The sequence below is a fragment of the Micromys minutus genome, assembly GCF_963924665.1.
Source record: "Micromys minutus genome assembly, chromosome: 27".
Lineage (NCBI taxonomy): Eukaryota > Metazoa > Chordata > Mammalia > Rodentia > Muridae > Micromys > Micromys minutus.
This window is the reverse complement of record NC_137962.1, coordinates 10,985,878-11,004,379: the sequence shown is the minus strand read 5'-3', so window position 1 is coordinate 11,004,379 and position 18,502 is coordinate 10,985,878. Positions and strand designations below refer to the sequence as shown.

The 18,502-nt window shown below is 46.2% G+C and overlaps 1 protein-coding gene across 1 annotated transcript in view; it reads left to right on the top strand.

Annotated features, from left to right (window-relative positions):
* Positions 1-4,062: 4,062 nt before the first annotated feature.
* The window catches only part of ZFAT (zinc finger and AT-hook domain containing), a 162,403-nt gene continuing 147,963 nt past the window's right edge, over positions 4,063-18,502 (top strand). The window contains exon 1 of the mRNA XM_080938952.1: positions 4,063-4,232. Coding sequence (XP_080795078.1) covers positions 4,214-4,232 — 19 coding nt within the window. The 5' untranslated portion in view covers positions 4,063-4,213. The remainder of the gene's footprint in view (positions 4,233-18,502) is intronic.

Sequence of the window (18,502 nt, the reverse complement as noted above, 5' to 3'; positions counted from 1 at the left end):
AGTCAAACTATTAGAAGGTGTGGCCCTGTTGGACTATGTGTATCACTGTGGGTGTGGGCTTAAGACCCTCACCATAGCTGCCTGGAAGTGAGTATTCTGCTAGCAGCCTGCAGATGAAGATGTAGAACTCTCAGCTCCTCTTGTGCTCTACCCTTCTGTAGAGAGAGGCACAGAACTTCCAGAGCTAAATTCCACACATACCAAATTTACTTCTTAGCTAAAATACCTAATTTCTATCTTTTAAGTTTGAGCTAGAGAACTTAGTAATTAAAGAAGCACATGTAGTTTTGTCCATAGGACTCTGTGTGTGTGTGTGTGTGTGTGTGTGTGTGTGTGTGCACATGTGTGCTGGGGACCAAGGCATTATGCATGCTAAGCATGTAATCTACCAGGCCACAAACACTCAGTTGTAGTTATGCCCTGGTTCTTTCTCCTAGCCCCATGCTCCCAGAAATAAGACTGGGACTCAAACTATATTTACAAACACCTTGGGCATCCAGCTAGGCTCCACTCGAAATAGATCATAACTAAAATAACCCATCTACTCTAGCCTACATTCTGTCACATGGTTCATTACCTGTGCTCAGGTACCATGTGTCCATTTTGTCACATCTCCCCAGCGAATCTACCCAGTTCCTTCTCTCCCAGAATTCTTTCTCCTCCCATGCCTGTCTTCTGTTTCCTGCCTAATGGACAGGTAATTCATCCATACAATCAATACACAAGATGTACTCTCTCCAGTCAGTCCTAACAGCAAGATGGCTCAGTGAGTAACAAACCTGCTATGCAAGCTGGAGAACTGGAGTTTGGATTCCCTAGTCCTAATGTAAAAAAGTTAGGCTCAATAGAATGTGTTCAAAGTCAACCCTGAGGTAGTGGAATGAGGGATGACAGAAGGATCCTTCTTCCTTGGGGGCTGGGTGGGGGTTTTCAGGATGAGTGGACACTATTGGCTGGTAACAAAGTAATGGGGCAGCTTCATTTTCCTGAAGGGAAATTCCACGTGCTTGCTGAACCTGTCCTTACAGGAAGAGAGGAAGTTAACCTATAATTTGGTTACCAGGCTATGTGTATTGCTTCAAGGGTAGCAAGGTAGGGGCTGCAAGGATTACATGCGTTGGGACATGTCTAGAATGGGCCAGAGTAAGGAGAAAAACAGTCCTACTCCTGGTGGTCTTAAGATGAGATTTTTCAGGCTTTGAACAGCCTTACCGCTGCTCTAGACTGCAGCCCCCAGTCACACTGCAAACACAGAAAAATCTCTTTCTCACTGGATCCTTTGTCTTTCCAGCAGGCCAGAAATTTTCACAGCATCCTATATTTAGAGGATGACAGAGCTTCCAGCTATCCTGAATTTCCTTTATTGCCAATGCTGGAAATATCTTGACACTGGATATGGCCAATGAAAACCTCACACTAACATCTACATACTGGGCACACATAGGTGAATGAGACATGAAGATTTATGAGGAAATGACACTGTGGTTCTTACTGCTTCCTAAAATCACAATCATGTTGATATTAACAGCTTATGCTGTTCTGCTGAACAACATCTCTATTTAGGTTTTTAACATGTTGACTACAATACTTCTTTCTCTCCTTTATTTTAATAGTTATGTGGCTCAAAGTCCACGTTAAGGTTTTATGTATCCTTTCCCAAGACTGCTTTCAATCAGCACTACATAAAATTATGCACATATACTGTGTTTTCATATAAATCCATTTGCTAGCTATTGATACAATTATTTAAAATTGCCACAGATATATTTAATTATACAAGGCAGCTACATTTATCATATAACTAAATACCATGTATGTCCATAGATTTGATGCAAATTCCTTCCTGAGCTATCCTGAAAGGTGGACTGTCACCAGTGGACAAGGACTGGTCTCCTTCAGGAACCATTAAAGCAGGGGGATAATCATTAAGAAATTCTCAGTGGTTTACATTTCATTCCATCAATGCTCTCTTAACTGAAGGCATCTAAAAATGTAAAGATTAAGAATGTCAGCCAGGGCTGAGGAGATTCCTCAGTGGGTAAAGTGTTCTGCCCAAACATGAGGCCCTAAGTATGGATCCTCAGCAGCTACAAAAAAAGCTAGGTGTGGTGGGCTTATAATCTTAATGCTGAGAGAGACAGGAAGATCCTAGGGGTTCATTGGCCAGCCAGGCTAGCCAAACAATTATTAGCTTTAGGTTCAGCAAGAGGCCCTATCTCAAAACATGAGGTATACAACAACAGAGAACACCTAAAGCCAGCCTCTGGCTTCAAGTGCACACCCATGCCCTGATCCAAAAGTGTGAACCATACAAGAAGGCAAGGAACCAACTGTGGACTGATGTCTCCATTCACAGAACTAGGTTGCCTACCTTTCCTTACTAAATTCCATCTGCTGGTGGCCAGCCCAGTTCCTGGGAAAAGACACCCAGCAAGTCTCTTTTGAAAAATAAGTAGATTTAAGAAAGTAACAGTGACGAGAAAAATAAATAACAGCTACCCCCCCCCAACTCCCATCTACAGTCAGTTTCTTTTCTTTTTAAAAATTTACCTTTAAACTTTGGAAGCAATTGAGTTTTGAGATATGTTTTAAATTGCTTCATTTCCAAAACTTATTTTGGCTACAACATTCAGGAGCCATCGACCCACCTGCCAATCAATAAATAACATTTCAATGCTGCTTTAAGAAATGCAGTCCAGCACAAAACCAGTATTGTCAGCAACCAGTGCAACTCTCATTTCCTGACAGAAACTATTGTAAACATCTGTAGTTCTAAAAGGGAAAGCACGCCAATGCAGCATTTTAGACAGTTCATTTTCAAATGAAAGATTGGTGTTCCCTCGCCTCCCAGCTGGTAGTGGAGCTGAACAACTCCATGGTTCCCTTCATGTTGTGTCTGCACATAAAATGGTGGGACCACACACTGCATCAGCTGGCTGTGTCATCTCAAAAGAGCCATACAACCCCCCTGAACACCTGTCCATTTAAATAAAGGAGCTTTAAAATACGTGTGCTTAAGAGAAGAGCGAAGAATTAGACCAGTCATCTTAAAGCTCACTGCCCAAAGGCACTTCAACGTAAAAAAACAAAAACCTCACTCAGTAGTATTATTACGCAATCTGTGGTGGTCAAGTAGAGACTAAAAAAACCCAGGGGCCTTTGCTACGGGACTCTCTGCTCTGCAAACTCAACCGGAGGCAGAGGGCTCTGCAAACAGACTAAGTGCAGTACAGAGAGAGTAAGCACATGGCCTTGACTTGTGAGGGTACAGGGAGGTACCCAGGGCTGTCTGAAGAGCATTTCAAGTTAAATAATACAGAACAATTATTCCCAGCAATTTAGATTTCTTTTTGTCTTGTTTCTGTATGTGTGGAGTTTTGTCCGCTCCCGCCATGGCTAATTTAAAAATCGATCTAACAGATAGCTTTACCGGCACAAGTACGACTATTATTAGATACGTATTTATTCGCCAACTCAAAACTCACTCCCAGTTTCGAATGCTAAAAAGCTGACCAAGACACGCAGAATAATAAGCGACTTCGACAGAAATATATTCTACTAAAGTTACTTGGGACAGACACCACGAAGCTCCTAACATGAAAAATGGAAAGGTGGTTACTGAGCTTCCAAGGAAATCACCTCCAACCGGGCTGTTCCCATAGACAGGGATAGGAGCTGCGTACTGAGGTGAGACTGCACGCCCTGCTTACCTGGGCCAACTACACCTAACCACCCCGAAGGGCAACTTAGGAAACTGAGCCCTGGAAAAGCTAGTGTGAAAAAGGGTGCACTATCCTGCCCGCTCGCAGCCGCCCCCCTACGTAGGAGGATACAGGACACTCCCTATCCTGACACCCACGTCCAGGATGACAGCGTCCCGGCCCGGGAGTGGCTCAAAACAGCGCGGAGAACGCCGGGAACAGAGGCTGGCAACCCTGGTAGCCGTGAGCATGCGCACTGTGCCCTGCGTGCCGAGGGCGGGTCCCCACGTCGGACGTCGCTACGTAAGCGTCGGATCCCCGTGGGGAGGAGGGCGAAGACTCCATCCGCCATGTTGGATGCCGCAGATTCGCCATAACCTCTCCGGCTCTTTTCCTAAAAAAATAAAAATAAAGAGCGAAGTTTTCTCAGGGTGTCCGACCTTCTCGCTCGGCACGGGAGGGAGCCGGGAAGAGCACGAGGCTTTTTTTTCCTCCGCCGTGGGGGCGTTGCCATGGAGACGCGGGCGGCAGGTGAGCCGGGATGGGGGTTGGGGCGCGACGGGGTGGGGGGTGGGGCGCGGCGCCGCGCGGGAAACCGCTCGTGGTGTGCTGTGGGGAGGCCGCGCGCAGGCTCGGGGCGGCGGAGGGATCCGCGGACGGGCGGAGCGCCGACGTCGCGGCGTCCTGCGGCCCACGTTCAGTAGCTGGCTTTATCCTGCCGCGGGAAAGAAAAAGAGGGAGCTAGTGGAGCGCAAGCGAGGGGAGTGCCCCGCGCGCCTGGCATGCTATTTCCAGGGCCGTGGGCGGTGCCAGGGCGCCCACCAGCGGCAAGCCTGGTGCTTCTGGATAGGTGTTCGAGACCCGTTGCCTGCTGCTGTTTGTGTGCGCTTTGTCTCAGTTGGCTTTTTACTTAGTCACAGTTCCTCCTCTGGAAAGGAGGTGACCTCCCCTCCCCAGTTATCAAGCCCTGTGTTTAAAGTCCCTTTCCCGGGGAAGTTTTCTAGTGACCTTCAGAGGGAGCAGCAAATTAGAGAGATGGGCTTTATCACGGGTGACCCTGCCCCATGCTAGTAGTAATTATTTATGACTTTGGCCCAGTTCTGTAGGGCACTGTCCTCATGTTCTTGCTTGAAATGGCTCCCGGGCCACTTCCTCCAGGCAGCCCTCAGACTGTCTAGCCAGAAGCAGTTCTAGCTGGACTCATTGGAAGGGTGGACTTCCCACTTAATCCCCGATGCCTCTACTTAGCCTTAAGCTTGTGACCCCTGGCTTGCGATTGATACCAATTTAGACTCTTGGATTCTGACTTCCAAGGGTCGCTGCCAGTGTCTCCTGGTTGCTCTTAATTGATTATTTATTGAAGAACGGAAAAGTTGAGGGGCCAGATTCCTAACAGCAGATCCTTAAAGAAATCAGACTTCTTCCAGCTTGGAAAACAATGTGAACTGTATGTTTGCTTGGCCTTTGCCACCGTCCCCTAGAATTCAGACAGGCTCTTAGTAGGGACGACCTGACCTTATATTAAATGACATAGTGAAGGATCATTCGCACGTGTCAGTGTGGTTTCCTGCTGGAGACTGTGTCCATAGGGAACAGAAAAGCCGTGTTCCCGGGGTTTACCCTCCACCACTGCCCCTCTCCTGCTTTAGCTTCAGAACTTCCCACGTTATCTCGGAAAGCATTGGAAGTTAGTGTTGGTGCTACCGAGTGGATACAGGTCACAGGGACACGAAACAAGCCCGGAACATGCTATCTTCCGGTGTCTAGCCATGACAAGTGAGGAAGGCTCACAGTTTGAACCAGATGTATTTCTGTCAACTCCTGGGCAGCTTGTCTCTGGGAAGTTTCCTGTCTTGGTATTGGTTAACTTAGGAGAGGCAGAGCAGTAGAGACAGGGAGGGCGGCTTTGTGGTAAACAAGCTGAGTAGTCATTTACCCAGTTCGAGCTCTGTTCTCTGTTGCTCTCTTTTTCAAGGTATCCTTTGCTTCTGGTGTAAAGGTTTCTGCTTCTTTCTCCTCACACCTTGTAGCGTACATAACAGTTTTTCAGCTATGGCTGCCTCGAAGGAGAATTTCCTGCTGCTCAGAGCCGGCCAAGTCAGAATTGGGTGTATTACACTGTTTCTCCTACTTTCCTTTTCTTTAACAGACATCTTATGAATGCTGCACCTGAAAACCTCTCTATGAAGATGGACCAGTTTAATTGAGGGGGATTTAGCCTAACGTTTGTCCCTTGTTACCTGTTGGTGCTGTTAGGCTTTCAGTGTGTGAAACTTTCTAAGGGCAGGCATCGCCTTCAGAGGCGGTCACTCAGTGTACACAGCTTTGCTGGAGAGAGCTGCTCCTGAGATCTGAGGGCAGGGGCCCAGCCCTTGTGCTTGAGGCCCATGTGTTGTGCCTCTACCTTCTTCATGCTGTTGTCACTCCAGAAGATGTTCATAACATCACCCTGTCACTATCCATTTGCTTCCGGAAGTGTTTGTAGATAGAAAGGTGGGATGAAGTTTGGTTATGATTTGTTTTTTCAAGACAGTGTTTCCCAAGAAGCGCTGGCATCTCACCCAGCATGATTATGGCTCAAGAAAAAGAACATGAAATATAAAGACAAATGAATTTGCTTATGAAAAGATAATGCTTGGCATATTCATGTTAGTCAGGGCCTGAAAGTTGAGCAGCAGAACTGTCTTTGTTCTTTTTAAAGTTTTAAAAATTAAGTGGATAGTTATGGCTGTGCGTACTTGTGGTCCTCCCAGCCTGCGACTTATGAGCACAGTGTGGAGCGATTAGATTAGTCCAGTCTGGCACCTGTTCTTGTCATTTCTTAAGGTGAGTACATTTGAAATGTATTCTTTCGGTGTTTTTTGAAGTGAGAAGTACGTTATTGATTCACCATGGCATGCGCTATATCACACAGAAAGTGAAAACACAGGCCTGCTGATAGAGGCTTGGCTCATGCCCGGCCTCGCATTTGCTCGGCCCCATTCTGTGTTCTATGTCTGTGAGGTCAGCTGCTGCAGCTCCACCTGCCTGTTAAAAAAGGCAGCGTCACACTCCATTGTGTGTGTTCACATTGCAGTTTCTTCCTTCCTTGGTTTATGGACAGGGTGATTCTTTACCTGGGCTCTTACTTCTTTTTAACTAATTGGAAGCTTAGATGCCCCTCTGCCGACTGGTTTGGAATACTCTTTCTTGTAACTTGGGGACAACTGGCTTTGTGAAACACTGGCCTCTGGAATCTGGTGCCTTTGTGTTCCAGCTTGTCTGCACTGAAACCGCATGGGTAGGTGGGGACCTTGCCTCGGGATAGTGGACAGAGCTGCAGACATTGTCACCCAATGAGGGAAGAAAGGAACCTGGATCCAAAGAGCACAGAGAGCTTGTGGTATCTGGCAGCACCCAGTTGCCAGTCTCTTGAGGTCTCCAGGCAGCCAGATTCTTGGTGTCCATATTGCTCCATTGTTACCAATAGGCTTTCATGAGCTGCCATTTCTCGTTTCTAGGTCTGTTCTTATTCTTTAGCAGCAGGGTCCCTATCTTTCAGATGTTTGCCAAACTATGAAGCTGTCCCCACTGTCTTAAGGGTGTCACATAGACCTAGAAGAGAAACAGTTCCTATAGGAAAAGGTATCAGGAGCCCTGATGTGAGCTCTGAACATTGAAGATGTCAGTGGGGCTCCAGGCAGGGATTCTGGGAAGGCTTCTTGGAGCATGAAGTACTGGAGTTGGATCTTGCAAAGTGAATAGATACCCACCCAAGATGGAAGGGTGGGGGCCAGGACATGTAGAACACAAAAACCACAGCTCCCATCTTTAAGGGAATAAGGGATTGTTGATTCTGGAATCATTTTGAATAACCCCAGCCCAGAAGCAAAGATGTAGGTCACTCTGAATTGCAGTTTTTATGGTTTTACTGAATGAAGAAAGGCAAGGGGTATCAAGATGGGGGAAGCTTCCTATAGGCTCAAATTCTATCTAATTACGTGCTGAGCTTTTAGATTGGTAAAAGTTATTTTCCTGCTAAGTCAATAGATTCTAAAATGTTTTTATCTGTTGCCACAAGATGTTAGTTTTGATGTGTGTGTGTGTGTGTGTGTGTGTGTGTGTGTGTGTGTGTGTGTGTGTAGGGAACCCAGGAATAGCTGTGTTCTAGAGGGGAGGGCCAGAACTTATCCCATGATAAGGTATTTAGTTTCTGGACCTTCAACATTCCAATCTCTCCCCAGCCCTGAAATTCTAATCTGCTGATCAGTCATAGCCAGCTGTGGCTTCTTTTCATGAGTTTTTGTTCATATGTCCTGCAGATGTGTTGTGAGCATTGAGACTGGGGCTGGGGCCTGTGACACTGAGACTGAGGGGTGGGAAGCTGTTGACCTTGAGAGCCAGAACAGTGCCTGCGGACTTGCTCTCTGGTGCCTGCCAGGAGGCATTTTTGCAGTTGCGATTTAATACACAGAAGCACATGGATCTTTTGTATAGACAGTACTCAGTTAAGCCACAACCTAATGATATATAGACTTTTTCTCTTAATTATTGAAGAAAATTCTTTTGCCCCTCCACACCCAGTCTTTCTCTCTCAGGCCAAACAACCTTTAATCATGCTGACCTCATAATTTATGTTTGCCTTTTGAGGATATCACATAATTATTTTGTGTCTAGCTTTTTTATTTTATTTTATTTTTCAGCATGGAGTTTCAGAAATCTATATATTTTTTTTAAGTTGGTTAATGGTATTTTAGTGCCTGAGAATCACCACAATTTGTTTGCCTGCTTCTTTCTTAGAAAATACCTAGGCAGACCTCATGTTTCCGGTTTTGGGTTCTTTTGTTTGCTTGTTTTTGTTTTTACACTTTTAACTGATTCCTTGTGAGTTTGATGTTATGCACCCCAGTCCCTTCATCTCCCTGTCTCCTGTGTCCAGGTGCTGCTCCTGCAGCCTCCCTCCCCCCAAAAACCCAAGAACAAAACCAAACAAAATAAAGCACAGAATACATCTTGTAGCCGAGCTGTAGTGTGTCACAGTGTCTCCCACAATGTACCTCTCTATCCACACATCTTGCCTTGTGCATGTTTATTACATTGGTCTGGGGTGAGGTCTCTGGCTTCTGTGACCTCATCCATATTGGCTCCTCACCAGGACTTCTAGTTAACCTGTTGTTGCAGTGTCATGGGGATCCTGCAGTTTTGGATCAGCAGGACCATCCCTTTCATCTGCCCCACCAGTAGATGATGTAGATTTTGGGGTGGGTCAATTCAAAGCCCTGGATGTGTGCTTGGGGTGGGGGTTTCTGGCATGGAGGTCTGGCAGCTGGGCTTCTGTCAATGGTTACAAGAACTTGCAGTGTTACCTGTTACATTTCAGTGGATCAGGAAACAGACACTCATTGCCTGACCTGGTGGTCTCCACTATAAACCATAAGCTTCAGCCTTGTGGCCTTATACCTGCCAGCTGGTCTTTGAACAGTGCCACCAGCTGGGGACCAACTGTTCAAACACATGAGCCTACAGGACATTTCATATTAAAGCCATATCACAATCTTAAGTGATAAAGGTCTCTGGGCCATGTGGCATAAAGTCTCCATGGGAAACAATCAGACAGTCCCTAGTCCACTTTCTTCTTTGCTATGATCAGTCTTTCACTTCCCCTCTTCTCCTCCCCCCATCTTGTGGAGTTTGATAGTATCCTTGGAAATCTGATGCATAATAAAAGTGGTTTGAAATTAGAAATCACAGTGCATGTAGTCTGGCCACTTATTAATCATGCAGTTGTGGCAAATAAAGTGGGACCTGGTGATACCCACTGTTCTGTAGACCTGCTCAGCAGGGTGTTTCACATCTTTCCACAAAAGCTCAGCACAGTGGGTTCATTGTCTCTGCTCTGCCCTGGAGCAGAAGCTGGGCTGGAGTTGCTAGCCTATCTCCAGGGAGGGTTTCCAAGGGCGCCTAGCAGGGTGAGATTCACAGCAAGTCTCTGATTCCCTTAAGAGGCTCAACCTGGATTTTCTTCTGAAATCTTGTCAAGTTCCAGAATCTGGGCCTTGGCCAGTGTGGACCGGGCTTGGCTCCAGTTCTCGTGACCTGGAGAGACCTGAGCAGGGAGGGGAATGGAAGATTCCTTTCCTGAAGGCTGCACAGTCTATTAAAGGCTATCATTGGGGCCTGCCTAATTGTCTAGTGCCCACTGTAAGCGGATCAAGGAAGGCCTGAGCTTCTGCTAACCCATAGCTTGCGTGTGTGTGTGTGTGTGTGTGTGTGTGTGTGTGTGTGTGTGTGTGTGTGTGAGTGTGTGTGTGTGTGGCCAAGAGACCTCTGTTTAAGGGGCTCATAACATAGACAACAGAGAAAAACATTTTCTAAGTGGGCAGAAGGTTTTGAAGACAAAATTGTCCTTTGGTATCCATGGACAAGATTGGTTCCCAGACTCCCAGTGATTGGATGCTCAAGATATAAAATGGTATAGTATATGCATGTGTTATAAAAGTATTCTTTTGTAAGCTTTATAGCATGTGTAGATTACTTATAATACTTAATACAGAGTAAATGCTATTAAGTAGGTTTGTCTTTGTCCACTCGATACAAACTAGATTCACTTAGAAAGAGGGAACCTTCACTGAGGAATTGCCTCTGGGAATTACCCAGATTGGCGTCTCGACATTTCTTTGGTTTTTGGTTAATGATTGATGTAGGAGAACCTAGTCCATTGGTCCATTGTGGGTAGTTTAACCTTGGGCAGGGTATCTAGGTTGTGTAAGAACAACTATGAGTAAACCACAGGAGAAAGCCAGAAAGCAGCATTCTTCCATGATCTTTGTTTTACAGGTCACAGGTTATGGGTTCTTGCCTTGGCTTTCCCAGGTGGATAGACTGTAACCTTAGGCCAAACAAACTCTTTCTTACCCCCAAGTTTCATTGGTCAGTGCTTTATCACAGCAAAACTGAAGCAGACTGGGTCCACCATTTGATGTTTCTTTACGGACTAATAATAAGAAGAAGAGGGTCTATGCATATTTAGTTCAGACACATTTCCCCAAGACTTCTCATTAGTGCATGGCTAGCGGTGGTTCTTAAGAGTGGGAGGAAGGAGCATAAGAAATTGCTGTCTGAGGGAAACAGAGGTTCAGTGTGGGAAGATGAAATGTTTCTGGATATGTCTGGAGGTGATGGCTCTATACCAGGGTGAATGTATACACTGGTAGGAACTTGCAGGAGAGGGGACTGGTTAGGATGATGGAAGTGTTCAGTGTCTTGACTTGTCCATGGGTGGTGGTAGGGGCGCACAGAGGGACACGGAAGGCAATCACTGCCTACTGGTTGGAGATGGGTGCTGGAAAGCCTCTAGGGCACTGGTTCTCAACCTTCCTAATGCAGTGACCCATTAATACGGTTTCTCATGTGTGGTGACCCCAGCTATAACAATATCTTCATTTCTACTTCTTAACTGTCACTTTGCTACTGTTATGAATTGTAATGTAAATGTCTATTTTTTGATGGTCTTAGGCGACACTTGTGGAAAGAGTCATTCGACCCCCAAAGGGGGCACAACACCCAGGTTGAGAACTGCTTCTCTAGAGTGATGTTTGAGCTGATAAGCCATTTCAGAGGGACCTAGCAGGGGAAGGGCATGGGGTGGCCTCTGCAAGTCCAACTGCTTGGCCAGTACTTCTCTGGGGTGAAACAGTGAAGCTAAGAGTTGCAGATTTAGCTTCCATATGTGGTCTTTGTCCCACCTGAGTCCTGGTGGGGTGGTGTGCTCTGCCTCTCCCTGCCTTGCCTCCATCTGTCAGCCCTTGGCAGAATTACTGGACACCTTTGGTCTGTCAAGATGGCCTTAGTTCTGGACATCCATTGGCTGCCTCTCGCTGTCTCCCTGGTTTTGCTTCTTGCTAGTTTGACTACCAAGGGATTTTAGACTTCAGGAGCAATAAGTAGCCTTACAGGTTAGAAAACCTAACTTTGTGATCCAGTCTCTCTGTGTGACATTTCTTAGGATGCTTTTGAGGCCCACTTTGCACTGCTGTAAATTTGGAGCTGAGTGCAGCTTTCTCTGAGAACTGTTCTCTGAGGAAGGCAATCAGGTGAAGTGCCCACTGGTACCTCATGCCTAATGCTCATGGAAGGATTTTGCAGTGGTCTTGAAAGTTGTTGTGCTTGGCACTTCAGGTAGCCTTGTGGCACTTCATCTGTCATAGAATGTCACTCCCTGAGCATGGATCTGTCCTGGAATTTCAATCCCAGAATCCACTGCTGTGCTTGCTCTATTGCATTCGGCTATAAGGGTCCAGCACAGCCCATAGGCTGCTCAGCTCTTACAGTTGGGAACAGCTTTCCCTGGTGTTGCTCCTGCTGGCCGACACAACCTATCCAGCATGCATGCTCTTCAACAACAAAGAGGTTATTATTATTATTATTACATTTTAAAATTCAGTGTGTGTGTGTGTGTGTGTGTGTGTGTGTGTGTGTGAGAGAGAGAGAGAGAGAGAGAGAGAGAGAGAGAGAGAGAGAGAGAGAGAGAGAGAGAGACCCCTGCAGCAGTTGCTCTCCCCACATAATAATAGGATATGGTTTTTGATTTACAGCCTGAAGGCCAGTGAGTTTGGGTCACATACTGGTACCACTATCAGTGAATAAAACAGGAGTTGCATATTGTTTTTCTGACCCCAAACCACATCTTTTGATATATTTAGATTACAGAGTGAAACCTCCATGTTTGATGAGCAGCACCAGAGAAATACAGATGGAGGGGCAGTGTGCATGCTGGGAAGGGTGGCATCTGCCACCTTTCTGTTTTGTTGTCCATAGAAGAGCTTGGCATATGGGCTTAGGCCTTCCTTCCCCACTCCCACCTCCTTACAAGTGCATTCTAGGAAATGGTTTCCCTGCACACCTGTTGCTTTTCCACTAGGTCTCTCTGGGGCTTGCTGGTTTCTTGGATGCTGCTAGGGCATCTGCATTAACCTTCTTCCTACTGCAGGGGGGGGGCTTTCTTGCCAACTCTAGGGACTACTCTGCCACTTGTCACCCCTAGTCTGTGGGAGCAGGGACTGGTGGAAGGGTGTTTCCTTCATTTCTTGGGAGCAATCTAGGAGTCTTAGCAGCCATTTAGACAAACCAGTTGAGGGCTTTCTCAGGTGTTAGAGACCATGCCAGTTGGGACTGGCTGCAGTAAGAACCAGGTGTCCCCAGTGGCCAACATGTTAGTGGGAGGCCTCCTGCAGATTTGCTGGGAACAGATATATGGTCCCTCACCCCCTTGTGACCCACCTTAGGGACTGCCCACCATGAGAATGCCTCCTTTATAATTGCTAAAGGAGGCTGGACAGGGTAATGGATAGAGGAGAGGGAAAGAGCCGGAGAGAGGCCAGGGGAGATGGTTCTGCACTGACCTCTTGAGATGCTCAGAGGGAAACATTGGGCCTGCAGAATACATTCCATCTCCACCTTTTATTTTTGCATAACTGTTCTCTCACAGAGAAAGTAAGAGCATCACAACCGTTCGTTTACCCCCTACTCCAAGCCTGTTCAGTGTTAGTATTTTACTGTCGCTTTACCTTTCCCACCTGCCTGTCCCTCTGCATCATTAGAGATAAAGCTAGTGAGTCAGTGTCCTCTTACCACCTTCTGACTCTTGTCCGTGTTTAATTCCCTACACTAAGGAGCACCCTTCTGCATCATGTCATCCCTGTGGTCATAATTTACCGTAGACAGTTATTTACATTCCACCAACTGTCGCTGTACTGTCCTTTGTAGCAAAGCATCCCAGCGTCATGTTCTCGTGACCTCTGGGCAGGAGTACCTACTCTGCCACTGTTTCATGGCATCGGCATTTGTGGTGTGGAGCTGTTTGTTTTGCAGGTTACCCTTCTCTTACTTAGCACAGTGCTTCCTCATGATTAGGTCCTAGTACGTGCACTTTTTGGAATTGCCACAGGAATGATGCTAAGTCTCAGCATTGCTTGCAGTGGGCCCATGGTAGCCAACACCTTCTTCCCACTGAGGCCACATGCTTTAGGGGGCCAAGTCCATTGTCTTGAGGCTGTAGACTTTGCCTTTGTCATTAAATGCCCAAGGGCAAATAAGTTGAGATGTTTGTCAGGCTACACCCCAGTTCTCACCTCTTTTTCTCTGCCCTCACTTCTGTTGATGATTGCTACCAAACTGTCATTTTGATGCTTGCTCAATGGTTTCTTCTACTCTTACGGAGTGTCTCCCCTCACCGTAGTATGAACTACCACATTGCTTTCTGGTCCAACGTGTTCTTTCTCTTCCTTCTTCCAGTTCTGGGACCTGATGCTTCTTCCAAGAGAGCTTGGTTCTGTAGTGAAGAGTGCATTGGAAGCTGAGACTGAGGATGTCACTGGTGGGCCTTTGTGTCTCAGTTCTCTTTGTACACTGCTCAGAAATAGGTGTTTCTTCATATGTATGGTATATAATGTGTCTATGCTTATCTATGCTGCCTTCTGTATATTTTTCAAGGTCACTGAGTTTATACAAAACTCTCCATTTCCAATTTAACACCACTGGATTTTTTTATTACAATTTTTATTAAAATTGTTTACTTATTCCCTCTACTGGGTGTCCTGCTTGGCTACAGGAAATGGATACTTCCAGATCCATATCCCTCATTGCTAAGAGTTTCAGCTAGAGCTGCCCCTTGGACCTTCCTTATTATTTGGCTTCTTGTTATTGGGCTGATGTACAAATATATAAGGAACTCAAGAAGTTAGACACCAACAAACCAAATAACCCAATTATACAATGGGGTACAGAGCTAAGCTTTTTTGCTTTTTTCTCCCCTTTCTGCACATTTGTAAGACCCTTTCCTGGCAGGAAGTCACCCTCTCTGTGCTCACAGCTTGTCTGGCTGCGTGCTCCCTTCTAGCATTTGCTGTGAACTTTCTCATGTGTGCTAACCAGCCCTGTTCCTCTCTAGCTTGAAGCTGTGGTATAGATTCTGCTCTGCAAATTCTCTTGGGATCTTCTTGCCTCTCCTCCTGTTCAGTGCAGTCATACATCTCTTTAAAAGGAGAACAGTTCATGTGTGTCTTCTCCATTTCACTTTAGGGTCCCTGTGCTTGTTTTATTGATTTGTATTAAATGTATGGATTTGAGAGCAGTGTATTTTTGTATTTCAGTAAGAGGGCAGAATTTTCCTTTTCTTATTTCCTCTTCTATTTTTGAGTCATCAGTATGGAGACTTGCATCCAGAGAGTTGGGGACAGGGACAGTGTGTCTCTAGGAGAGCAAGAGAAGCCCTCGAAGGCATTGGGATAGAGCTAAACCTCTACTGAGGCGGGGCTGAGCTGCCTATGCTCTGCTGCCCTTCAGTGAGCATCTCCTTTCCGGGCACGTGGCCTCCATCTGATAGGATTCCTTTAATCTATCACTTGGACACTGCATATTCCAACCATAGATGAGTTGTTGAGCAGGAGTGGCTGTCAGGGCTTTCTTCACTGCTGGAACTCCTGAGCCTCAACTCCTTACCCACCTGTTTTGCTAGGAAGTGAGAGTGAAGAGGGCCTTGGTCCACGTCCTCAGAGGTCCTCAAGGGAAGCCTACAAGTGTTTGTTCCGTCCTCACTACAGAGAAAGTGCGCCATTGCTCTGAACAGAAGTAACTTCTTTGGTAATACTTACTGTTTCTATGTTCAGGACTTGAGCTACATTTTAAATCATATGCTATTGATGTTCTCAGAGCTTACACTGTATTAGGGCAAGCAGAGGCTAGACAAATAAGCACACCATTAAATCTGCTGTTGGAAGTTGTGCTCATATTACCAAGCAGGTAAGTGGGAGGGAGAAAGCGGATTGTGGAAACATTGAAAGTGGTTACTAAACCTCTCTGTGGGAACGAGGCTGGGTCTGAGACTTCAAGAATGGGTCTCGAGTTCATGAACAAGTTTGATAGACAGAGGACAGGTGGTGCTCTCCTTCCCTCTCTTTGGAGCTTAAGGCTGAGCTGGAGTTAGCTGCCCCTGCCAGAATTCTCATTTGTCCACTGTGTCCTCACAACCCTGAGCTATGAGAGGGCTGGGTTGTCAGTCTTCCTGAGGCAGCACCATCAGGAGCTCTTTGGGTGAGGGTAGCTACCCTACAGAGTGAGATGTGGGGGCCAGGCAGGGCTGTCTGACCCTGCAAGACTCCAGTCTGTAGATAAAGCAGACACTTCTCTGTCCCCCACAGTGGCAGGAGCCCTCAAAGTCAGGCCCCAGACAACAACTCAGGCGTGACAAAGGGAGTGGCTCATTTGTGTTCCTGGTGGGAGGCCTGGATCATTCTCACTTCTAATTGTGCCTGGCAGAGAATGTGACAAGTACTGGGCATTCATTAAACAGTGAATTATGAGGCCACTGAATATACTTTACCCACAGAGCGTAGTTATTTAGAGACTAGATCTAAGACTTATTGTATGTTTTATCTTCAGGGAAAGGAGCTGGCTCATTTTGGTGAGTTGAGGGTGGGTGGGTGATTTGGAAACTTCTTTCCATACCTGCTGTTTTCTCCTAAATTTAAAGTTCTCCTCTGGAGTTTCAAAAGACCTTAGCCATATCTGAATATTAAAGGGCAGTTCTTACTCCTGGAATTAATTTTGAAAACCTGGACACTTAATAAGTAAGACCAATCTCAGGCTTTTATAATAAAGTAGACATTTACAGTTTGAATTAGAATTACTTGTTTCCCATATCCACCTCTAGTGTCTGTCAAGGCTGTTAGCTCTTTTGGTTGTGACCCTTGGAGTCCCAAGCACACAGCTGGCATTTAAACCTGGGACAGTAATAGATGAGCATGTCCCTCTGTCACCTGCCTTCCCCTGCAGAGTATGACCAGCACTATGGAAATTTCATAGCCTGTATTTCTACCCTCTCTTTGTCTTCACTTTCTAGACTGAGTTCCAAAGGATTTTGGGTTGCCAAAGCTCTGTCCTAGCTTCCTGGTGGTCAGGGAATGTGTAGTGATAGACACTTGGTGTTCTGGAAACAGTGCTAGTGGGTACTGGGTTTGTATCTAGCCCAAATCAGGATGTGCTGTAAATAGAAAAGATTTTTGAGTTGAGATTTGTTACAAAAAGGATAGAGTTTCTCAGAGCTTTTAGAAATGAGAAATGGGTTACAGGGTGGATGTTGTTGTGCGGATAGTCAGTTAAATAAAGTGTGTTGCTAAATGTCATTTTATTTGCTTCGTTTTATTTTTATATGGGTTCTAGACAATTAAAATCCCATCTATGGCTTCCTTACATTTTATTTGGCATTGCTTGTGTCTGGGCTGGAGTGGGTGTAGTTCCTCACACATCTGTGGCATGTACCTCTGCCTCTACTCTTGCTAGTGGTCTTTAGACAGGACCACCTTCAGAGATAATGCCCAGTACACTAGAGGAGGAAGGATCTGTGGAGTCCACCCTGCCTGGCAGGTAGACTTACAAGTCTGAGTTTACTCAGTGGATTCTCTAAATTGTAAGTTGTGCAGCAAGTCCTGCCCACCTTACCCACAATGCATGCTGAGCCCAGGTTTGTTGAGTATAAATGTTGACTATGTACAGGTGGGTTGAGTTAGGCAAGAATTTCCTAGGCCTTGGCTTTTCTTGCTTGGACCCCTTTCCCAAGAAGCATCCTGTCTACAGATGGCAAACATGGGGAGGGCACAAGAGCACTTTTGTGTGGCAGCCACAGAACCTGTGTCCCGTGGGAGCAAACTACTCCCATCTTAATGTTAAGGCAAATGAGGAAACAACAGCTAACAGGACAGGTGTGGCCTGGCTGTCTTCCATGCTTTTTTGTCTTTGATGACATCTTGTCCTTGTCTGCTGGCAGAAGGGTGAACAGAACTTGGGCCCATATTGGGAGGCTGGGAATGCCTTCCAGAGCTGGATTGGAGTTTCTTCCCTCACGTCCAGCCTGGTTCCTAACCTGTCATCTCTTCTTGCTTCCGTTCATCTCCTGACTTCTTTTTTCCCTTCTTTTTGCTTCTTCTTACTTCCTTGAGTCATAGCCTCGATTTCTACTTGATGTTACCGGATACTATTTTGTTCTAGTAGTTTCTGAATTGCCTATGCCTGTTGATTGCCTAAAGTGTGTGTTTGCACATGTATGTACGCATACATGCATTTTTGCTTGTGTGTATGCCTGCATGGATATGTGTGCATACAAGCATCTGTGCTTTACATGTGTGTGTCTCAGAGGACTGAGGATGCAAGTGAGGAAGCAACCAGCTAGACGTTAGGGTCTAAACTGCTGCCTGTTCTCAGCATCAGGACTTTGTTAACCTGCACTTCCCCCATACCCCACATGATGGCGCACTGACCTCTCTGCATCCTTACAGGGCCAGTGGGGGCAGTTGTAGCTCTTATTAGTCCAAGGGTGTATATTCAGAGAGGGAAAGGCAGCTTCAGGCTTGTTACTGGCTGATGGTGTGTGGACTGGGACACTTGCCTGTTACTTCAGAAGGAAGATGAGCAAAGCCAGAAAGCCAAAGCTGGGCACTTGGGAACACCGTGCTGTCGTCTGTGGGCATTACTCCTTCCCTCTCAGAAACAGGCAGCATAGAGATTCTGCTGCTTTTGCCTTCAGCATGGGAACCATAGCGGTGACGTGGCTGATTCAGAGGCCTCAGGTGAGTTATGGGTGGTGGCCTCAACCACTTTTTGATGGATTGTGCTATTGATTTCTGCATTGAGGCGTCATGGTCCCATGTTCCCACAGCTCTGCTGGGTTCAGGGGCTATTCCTGTTTCTGTTAGTGTTTGTGATGGTTCCTGTAGAAAGGGCCACATTTTGTTTTTCAATGATTATCCTGTTCAGTGTAAATTTACTTT